We start from the raw sequence: 9,604 nt of genomic DNA, 5'->3' as shown, positions 1-9,604 counted from the left end.
TCAACTTGGTTCGTTATAGCCGAGAAGCTGATCTCAAGCTCGTCAAAGCAAAGCTTGTGAAGACAATAATACCTGAAGCCTGATTTATACTTTGTTCCAAAGGGGTGTCGCGTGCTGAAACTAGCCGATACAGCCGGACAGATCTTGTAGATGGTCTATTTCAGTGAGCTACGCCGGTGGTTCCCAAACGTTTTAGCTCAAGACCCATGAAGCGAAATTCAACGTTTGCCCGGGATCCGAACTAGTAAGCGCCGCGTTGTGAGCTTGTAGATCTGCTATTTTCACCACGGTATTTATTCATGGAAATTATTCGATTTTTTAATTTTATTTATGGAATACTTTTGAAAATGTTTGCAATAGTTTCTAGTTGATGAAAAGTTGGGATTGTATTGTTTACATTTTAACAAATCATTTGAAAGAATGTATATATGTATCTTTTTTAAAAGGTTTTTTAAACAGACAAAAGGACACATTTACTCGCCACCCATAAAAACTTGTCCGCGACCCAAAGATGGGTCCCGACCCACTGTTTGGGAAACAGCGAGCTACACCCATGCACGACTAAACTGTAAACTCAGTCTTCAATTAAAGCCGTTTCCCGTCCGTGCGGCGCTTTTGTATATTTCCGGACAAGTCAAACTTTCCTTGTGTGCGTTCATTCGCATAGCTCACTGTCAGCTGGTCAGCTGAACCAGGGATAATGTATATATCGGCCCTCAGGCAGTGGAGGAAAAAGTACTCACATTTTGTACTTAAGTAAAAGTATCACTACTGCAATGTAGAAATACTCCGTTACAAGTAAAAAGTCCGGAGTTCTAAATTTACTTGAGTAAAAGTACAGAAGTATTGGCATAAAAATGTACTTAAAGTACCAAAAGTAAAAGTAGTCATTATGCAGTATGTCCCATTTCACAAGTTTAAAAAATAATAACAATCTTTTGAAAATAGCAGATCTACAAGCTCACAATGTGTCGCATCGCGACGCATTGAGAGCTTGTAGATCGGCTATTTTCAATTACAAATTACTGAAAATTGGAAATACTCCAATAAAGTAAAAATACCTGTACTTAGTTACTTATCGCAACTTCCCTCAGGTGAGAGAGCGCGGCGGGGCCCCGCGGCCATTCCGACAGCTAAGCTGTTTTCAGAAATGACATGCTTTAGCACCGTCTAAAGTATTTACTGTCCGCCTCGCAGAGACTTTGAACTTCCAGAAACCAGACTGTTGCCCCCCCCCCGCCCCTCCCTTCAGAGATAACCCAAATGACAGGTTGCAGGGCACCAGCGTTTTCCTATCGGGGTAGCGTCCCACTGGCGGGGGAGCGGGGCCAGGAGGACAGTACTCCGTTGTGGAAAATAATGCTCTGCGCTGGCATTGCCTATGGGGGGGGGGGGCGATAATTTACGATTCTGTGCCTATCGGTACATAACTCGAACGGGGCTGAGTAGGCTCAAGCGAACTTCGCAACGTTCGTCGGCACTGCAACTTGCGCGCTTTAGCGCGCTCGGTGGTGCTTCTCGTGGCCAGGGACGTGCTGGCCACTGGGAAATTTGGGACAATTCCAGAACGACCGCGCCGTTCCAGGCCGACCAGGCCGCCATGGGCCACCCCAAAAAAAAAAGATTATTACGGTCATTTCCGGGTCGCGCGGCCCAATTATTAGTTTCATTAATGTTTGGGCTGGGATGCTATTCAGCAGTGGCGTAATTTACATAGGGTTGCTGGGTTAAAACAGTGACCCCCCCGTTCGGACCAAAATGCCAGGGCAGAATTTTGGTCCCAGCACCGCCCCTGCTCGTGGCTCAAGTTCGCTTGAGACTGCGCCCCTCTGTCGTGGTCCAAAACTATACTTTATCGGCAAAAAAAAGCAATGTTTTGAGCAGGAGTTGGACCCGGGAGGTGCGGGTCGGGAGTCTAGTGATTATCGAGCCAAGCCACTGAGGCTGATGCTGAGATTAGGTATTTGGGCTGTATTAGAATCTGACAACGCCCAGCGTTCCCAACTCTTCTAATGTAGAGCGAAAGAAGCCCCCTCCCAGGGGAGAGGCTACCGCTACCCCGATAGGAAAACGCTGTTCGCGCCTACCTACCTTGTCGTACGAGAGTGTCGTGCAAAGGTAGCAGAAAATGGCAGATCTATACGAACGTTGTTGTGAGCTTGTGCGTCTGCAATTTTTGCCATTTTTTAAAAACATTTTGAAAGTCAAAAAGTGCTTAAGCCATTCAATCCGGGGACGTGTCTCTGTCATTTTAGATTTCTGGCTATTCAAAAATAGCAGATCTACAAGCTCATAGTGTGGCACTGAGTGCAGCGCTATGAGCTTGTAGATCTGCTATTTTTGAAAAGTCGTGAAAATGTGTGATTTAAAAAAATATATATATCTTTTTTTTTAAACGAACATTTGTAACTCAAATCTTTGCTTCTGGGGGTCCCTGGAACAAAATATTTTACAAATGTTTGCTTAAAAATATATATATTTAAAGATGTGCACACATTTTCACGATTTAAAAAAAATACCAGATGAGTCTCTCCAGCTCTTGAATAAACAGATCATTCAGGAAGATGACAACATTTCTGCCAATCAGGAGGGAGTTCCCATTCATTTCTATAGTGTTCCAGTTCCAATTTTGTCTGCTCATTTCTTTGTGTCATCACTTCCAATTTCACTTGTTCAATCTATATCCTGACTCAGTTCTCTATCCAGATTGGATGAAATTGATATCCCGACCTGAAATTTTATTTTCCGTTTATCAAAGAGCTGGAGAGACATGGAGACTCCTGTTACTGAACAAACACTGTAGAGTACTATCAGAATATAGAGCTACAGTATTCAACCCTTTTAACCAAAGAAAATCACTTACCCTACCTTTAAGTGTGTGTGGGGGTTTTATAAATATTGAAAAGTAAGAGATTGTGACTAAATAATAACTACATGGGATCCATTGGAGGTTCTTTTTTTTTTTCATTACCTGAAAAGTAACAGTTTTGCACATCCATGTGAACTGAACTTTCACACATACAGTAATAGAACTAAATCCTGCCGTTGGGCCAGTAAATTCCACACCCTAAATCCCTTGGCCCTTCCTCTGGGAATGACATGGGTGGGATTATCGCCACTGAGGGGGGGGGGGGGGGGGTCCGCTTCCACTTCAGTTGCTTCTTTTTTTCCCCCCCACAGAGGTTTCACCCGATTACGTTAAAAGATGTGTGGTAAATCTGCAGTGGTGTAAAGTAACTAAGTGCATTTACTCAAGTACTGTACTCTCACATTGCAAAATGGAACCCATAGGAGAAGAAACAGCACAGTATACGGGCCAGACATTTAGCATGGTGTCATGAATGAAAGACTGCTTCGAGGTTCAAGGTCTCATGTGTTCTCTGACTGCTCAATCAACCACTGTGAGGGGCGTTAAAGGGATAAATGCACCATTTACTTGGTCCCCTCCTTTTTCTTAACTTTTATTATACCTCTACACCAAATCTCTTCGAAAAAAGCTGATCTATTACGTTCTCATCTATGGTTATATGTATCAATTGACCCTTTGTTTATAAACGTGGGCTGTAGGGTGATCTGTGAGATTTGTTGTGAAATGGTTTACAGATCCTAATTGTTTATTGAGAAAGCTAATAAAATAAATAAATAAATAGAGGAAAATAGAAAATAGCCGATCTACAAGTTCACAATGCAAACGCGTTGATCGGCTATTTTTTGCCGATTATGACATGCCCAGAATAAGGAGGCTAGGATTCAAGTGGGAGGGAAGGAAGCATGGAAAATCGTTGAGATTTTATGTTCCCCCCTACCTCCCCCCACTGCCCAAAGGCTGTCATTAGAATGCCTGTGTCAGTGAATCATGCCATTTATTATGTCATGTTATTAGCCCATTATAACCAAGGAAGGTTTCGAAAGGATAAGACGTGCAGTCCGTTCTCTAGACATGGGTCCACTCATGGGTGGCAAACCTCACACTGGAATTTTGATGAAATACATTGCAGTGGATGAACAAACATTATTTCTGAACGATTGCGACCTTTGTCATATAATGGGTTCAGGAATATAACAGAAGACATATCACAGGTTGTTTTCTAATCATTTGCTTTTCGACGCGCAAAGCACATCATTTTATTGAGGCATCTAAACTGCGGCAGGTATCGTTTCTGTCTCGGAGGTATCGCGAGATTTGGCTGCCAGACAGGAAATGGTGGACAGTCTCACGATACTTCGGCCATTCAGAAACATACTTTCTGCCCTTTAGATACCTCTATAAAATGATACAGTGTGCACATCAAAACGCAACACAGCAGAAAACAATGTGTGATATGTCTTCTTTTATATTCCTGAACCGATTATATGACAAAGGTCGCAATCGTTCAGAAATAATGTTTGTTCATGAGCTGGTCCAGCCAGCTCCATCCACTGCAGTGTATTTCATCAAACTTCCGTTGCGAGGTTTGCTACCCATGAGTGTCATGTCAATATATCTAGAGAACGGATGGACTGCACGTCTTTTCCTTTCAAAACCTTCCTTGATTAAAGCCAGGAAAGAATCTCTGTCATTTTTTGATTGATTGAATATTTTATTAGGCAAAAAAATGTAAAACAACACATTTACATTTAAAATACTTCGTCTAACAGGTCCGTTCATAAAAGTCCTTGCGGACTTGTTTCCAATGAGGGCCTTGGTATTCAATTCATAGACATATATAGTGGCACCACAGTTCGAATATCATTACACAAAGAAAATAAAAAAAGCAGCAAAAAAATAAAAATAAAAATAAAACACTATATACAACAAAAGAAATAAAAAAAAAGGGGGGGAAAGATATGTACAAGAACAGGGGGGGGGGGGGGGGGGGGGGGTCGGCTGTCTAACAGGAAAATGGTACTACCTCCTCTTTTGGCCTCCTGAAAGGTGATTTTTTTTAAGGCTCTTTTAAATGAGCCCAGCGAACTGCATTTTTTGAGGGATGGGGTTAGACCATTCCAATCCTGGGTGGCAGTGCTGTAGAAGGAGAATTTGCCCATGTTTGTTTTTAGATTTATTTGGCTATTCAAAAATAGCAGACATACAAGCATTACATTTTTGTTTTTTTTAAGCGAACATTTTAACTCAAATCTTTGCTTCTGGGGGGTCCCTGGAACAAAATATTTTGAGATGGGGGGTCCGCAGCCAAATACATATAATTTTGGAGGTCCATGACATGAAAAGTTTGATATAGTTGATAGCTATATAAAAGCTAGCAACATAGGTTTTTCAGAAAACTGTTTTTACAAGACAGGCCTCAGGTCTTAAAGGAATAGTTCACCTAAAAATAACTTGTTTTTTATCAATTGCACACCCCATGAAGCCTTGAATTCATGGAGATTATATTTTTGCCAATAATTTGATGACCGGGTCAATCGGTCAGTAGCACTCCACTGGTCATCGCGTTGTGAGCTTGTAGATATAAGTATCAAGTATCTGATATAAATTAAAGCGCTCATGTGGCCTATTATAGTCGCTTCTTTTGGGCTTGTTCTCATAGACCTGGTTGCTTATTTCTCTCGCAAAATCTGGCAACACTGGCAGTGAGCCACCTTTGAGTGCTGAACCACCAGCTGATAATAACCAGCATATTTTCTCTCTCTCTCTCTCTCTCTCTCTCTCTCTCTCTCTCTCTCTCTCTCTCTCTCTCTCTCTCTCTCTCTCTCTCTCTCTCTCTCTCTCTCAGTCCATCCAGGCTGCTCCATCCAGGAGCTCCAAACCACTCATGAAACCATCAACAAGATCAACTCTGCAGGCCAGAGTAAGTACTGCACCTCCTCCCAAGTCGGCCATCCCCACCCCAGGACCAAGGGTTTCACAATTGTTAACACATAAAAAGCGAAAATTCGGCACACTTTTCACAACCTTAACTTCATGTAGTAATCGCTCCACCCAATTTGGCACTACTTCACACTCCCTTATCTGCATTAGACTCTGACTTTCCTTCTTTACACTCTGATGTCAATGACATTATCACCTTGTTGTCCAAACACTACACACAATGTTCAGTTGTTGCACACACTTCTCACATAAAATCTCAAAGCATCAATCTACAACACACCTTGTTGTCCAAACACTACACACATGTTCAGTTGTTGCACACACTTCTCACATAAAATCTCAAAGCATCAATCTGCAACATACAAATAGTCAAATCTCTAAACATTCAGGTCTGGTGAGCAATTTGCACCACCGGGCTGCTCCAGTGCGTGAGTGGTTCCAGGACCACCCACATTTTTCCGTTCTGTACCTTCGACCTTATTCTCCTTTCCTGAATCCCATTGAGGAGTTCTTTTGAGCTTGGAGGTGGAAGGTAAATGAACGGAACCCACAGAGCCGGGTCCCACTGCTCCAGGCCATGGAGGAGGCTTGTGGCGACGTCACTGTTAGGGTGTGAATCTTCTGCTATCTCACGATTCGATTCGATTCCGATTGTTGGGGTCACGATTCCGATTCTTTTCCGATTTTTTCAAAACAAACGATTCTTGATTTGTAAAATATGTTTTTTTTCCAGTTCAAAAGCGAAAAATGTCATTATACAAAAATCGTGAAAATCGATTGCAGCCCTAGTCACTGTTGAGGTCTGTCAGGGCTTACGTAATGCGCCACTCGAGGCATTTCTTCCAACGCTGCTTGGACAGGGAGAACATTGCCTATGATGTGGATGGCCCTCTGGCCAGACATGAACCGGAGGCATGATGCCTAAATCATGTAGAGAAATAAATCTTTTTTGGCTGCATATGTGTGTTTTGTTTTATGTTTCACTATGAAAAAAGTAGCCCTACACAGAGTCATTTTACAAAAGACATTGTCAATGTCATTCATATGGTGTGTTCCATTTCTATGATTGTGTTTTCAATTTTGCCCTGCAGTGTGCCGTAAATGTTTGGTACTATGCAGCACATGCTTAGTTGTGTGTACTCAATGAATGGTATGTGTGTGTCATTTGAAAATATGGCTGTGTGTACCAAATGAAAACACGAGTTTCATTTTGTGAACAGTTAATAGATTTGATGGCAAAGAGTCATCTTGCAAAGGGAGAGTAGGGTTTAGCATTTTGTGTGTGAGTTTCGCAGTTTTGGGTGTGCAGTTTTGAGAAAGCCGTTATTGTTTTGAGAAACGTGTGTTAACAATTGTGAAAAACTGTAAAATGGCATTATAAAACACACTGACACACTGACAGTATGTAACACAGTAGTTGGTGAGGCGCACCGTTGCTCCAATCTGCACCAAACTTGGCGCTAACACTGTTGGGGGGACTGCCAGCATGCCACATCAAAAATCTGTATGATATATACAGTATATTCATCACATCACTCCAGATATAATGTATTAGTCGAATTGTATCAGTCTTGCTTTTGACAAAATCTGTCAAAAGCAACGCACGCACACACACACACACGTTTTACACACATTATCTTGAGGGTTATATATGGTTACAAGTTAATGTTAGAATTAATGTCAGAATGTCAGAATAACACAAAGGATTGGCAAAGGCCTGTACTGTAGTGGTGAGAATTATGGTGGTGGTGCGTGTGTGCGTGCGCGCATGTGCGTGCACACTCGCGTGTGTGTGTGCTTTCACTCCCGTTACGATGAGCAGCGCATTGCATTCTAACCTGACAGCTACAATGCCAGCTAGTACAAACACGCTCAATGGTTTGTTTGTTTGTTTGTGCGTGTGTGTGCGTGTGTGTGCGTATGTGTGCGCGCGCGCGTGTGTGTGTGTGTGTGTGTGTGTGTGTGTGTGTGTGTGTGTGTGTGTGTGTGTGTGTATGTGTATGTGTATGTGTATGTGTGTGTGTGTGTGTGTGTGTGTGTGTGTGTGTGTGTGTGTGTGTGTGTGTGTGTGTGTGTGAGTGTGTGTGTGTGTGTGTCTGTGTGTGTGTGTGTGTGTGTGTGTCCGTGTGTGCGTGTGTTTATGTGTCTAAGTGTTTTGGAGAAGTAAATTGAGCTCAGACATGCCAGGCTGTCATTTCTGTGGTATTTTGGCAGGGTGAGGGCAGGGCAAAGTCTACAGTATATCTGACTACTAAACAACACATTCCAAATGAGAGACATTGTACTCAGTGGTGGAAAAAGTACTCAAATGTTTTACTTAAGTAAAAGTATCAATACTGCAATGTAGAAGTACTCTGTTACAAGTAAAAGTCCGGAATTAAAAATTTACTTGAGTAAAAGTACCAAAGTATTGGCACCAAAATGTACTTAAAGTACCAAAAGTAAAAGTACTAAAATGTTTGAAAATAGCAGATCCACAACGCGTCGCAAGCTTGTAGATCGGCTTGGAGGTATAAAATAGGGCTAACGTGGTTAATGTATGTTTCATAATGTAATCATTTATATCTGCAAAGTAACTAGTAACTCAAGTTTTCAAATAATTGTAGTGGAGTAAAAGTACAATATTTTCCTCTGAGATGTAACAGAGTAGAAGTAAAAGTACAGAAAATTTGAAATACTCCAGTAAAGTAAAAATACCTCAAAATTGTACTTAATTCATTCATCTATTCACACACACATTCACATATCAACGGCGGAGGAAACCATGCAAGGCACCAAGGTGCTCCTCGGGGGAAATTAGGGGTTCAGCGTCTTGCTCAAGGACACTTCGGCACTAACTTTGGGGGAGCCCGGGTTCGAACTGGGAAACTTCAGGTTCCCAAGCAGCCGCTGTACCTCTAGACTCTAGAGCGACTGCCGCCTATGGGGGTCCCTGGCATATCTTTTCAAATGGGGGTCTGCGGGCTAGTATGTGTAAATTTGGGTCTCCTTTGGGGCTGCCATGAAAAGATTTGACACTAAAAGTAACACTAAAAAGACAGCACACCGGTTGACATCTGGTGGACAGGCAGGGGAGCACAGTAGGAGACAGGTGATGCAGACTATAGCAGGGGTCTTCAACAGGGGGTCCGGGACCCCTAGGGGGTCCTCAGAGTTACTACAGGGGGTCCGCCAAATCTTTATGTGATATGATTTTTTTTTTACCTTAACCACTTGAACCCTAGCATCCCTTTTCTGAGGAGAACTTTAGCCAAAAATAGCAGATCCACAAGCTCACAACGCCTCGCGCTGCGAGACGTTGTGAGCTTGTAGATCGGCTATTTTTGGAAAAAGAGGTATAGGTGTAGAGGGAAAAAAGAGCAGACCAAGTAAACAAAAAAAGTATAATCTGAAACACAACTGTATACAATATTGAGGGGGTCCCTGCTTCATCTGTCTCTCAATTAGGGGGTCCTTGGCCTGAAAACGTTGAAGACCCTTGGACTACAGTATGTGGTTGTATTGACTTGCATTGTGGACATGGTTTACTGAGCCAATATTTGGGTCGTGGGCCAATTTTTATGGGTCACGACTAAACATCCCCTTTTTTTTAGCATTTTTAAAAAATATTATTATTTCTTAAGAATATAAATTATTGATTCCTCCCCACACACACGTGTGTGTTGTTGTCACTGCTGTATATCCTGACTCACCTGGCAGTGAGGAGCCCCCACCGGGAGGACGGAGAGTAGGGTTCCCCAATAGGCGGGAGAATAGATCTTTCCATGGGTTACTATCCACGACACTCTCTAATTA

The 9,604-nt window shown here is 42.4% G+C and overlaps 1 protein-coding gene across 1 annotated transcript in view; it reads left to right on the top strand.

Annotated features, from left to right (window-relative positions):
• LOC311059730 (von Willebrand factor A domain-containing protein 2-like) overlaps positions 1 to 9,604 on the top strand; it is a 50,049-nt gene that overhangs the window by 11,771 nt on the left and 28,674 nt on the right. Inside the window, exon 3 of the mRNA XM_084077765.1 lies at positions 5,715 to 5,789. Coding sequence (XP_083933891.1) covers positions 5,715 to 5,789 — 75 coding nt within the window. The remainder of the gene's footprint in view (positions 1 to 5,714; positions 5,790 to 9,604) is intronic.

This window comes from Gymnoscopelus microlampas (genome assembly GCF_963454915.1).
Source record: "Gymnoscopelus microlampas genome assembly, chromosome: 14".
NCBI classification, from domain to species: domain Eukaryota; kingdom Metazoa; phylum Chordata; class Actinopteri; order Myctophiformes; family Myctophidae; genus Gymnoscopelus; species Gymnoscopelus microlampas.
The sequence above is the reverse complement of the archived record's forward strand: the minus strand, read 5'-3'. Positions and strand labels throughout refer to the sequence as shown.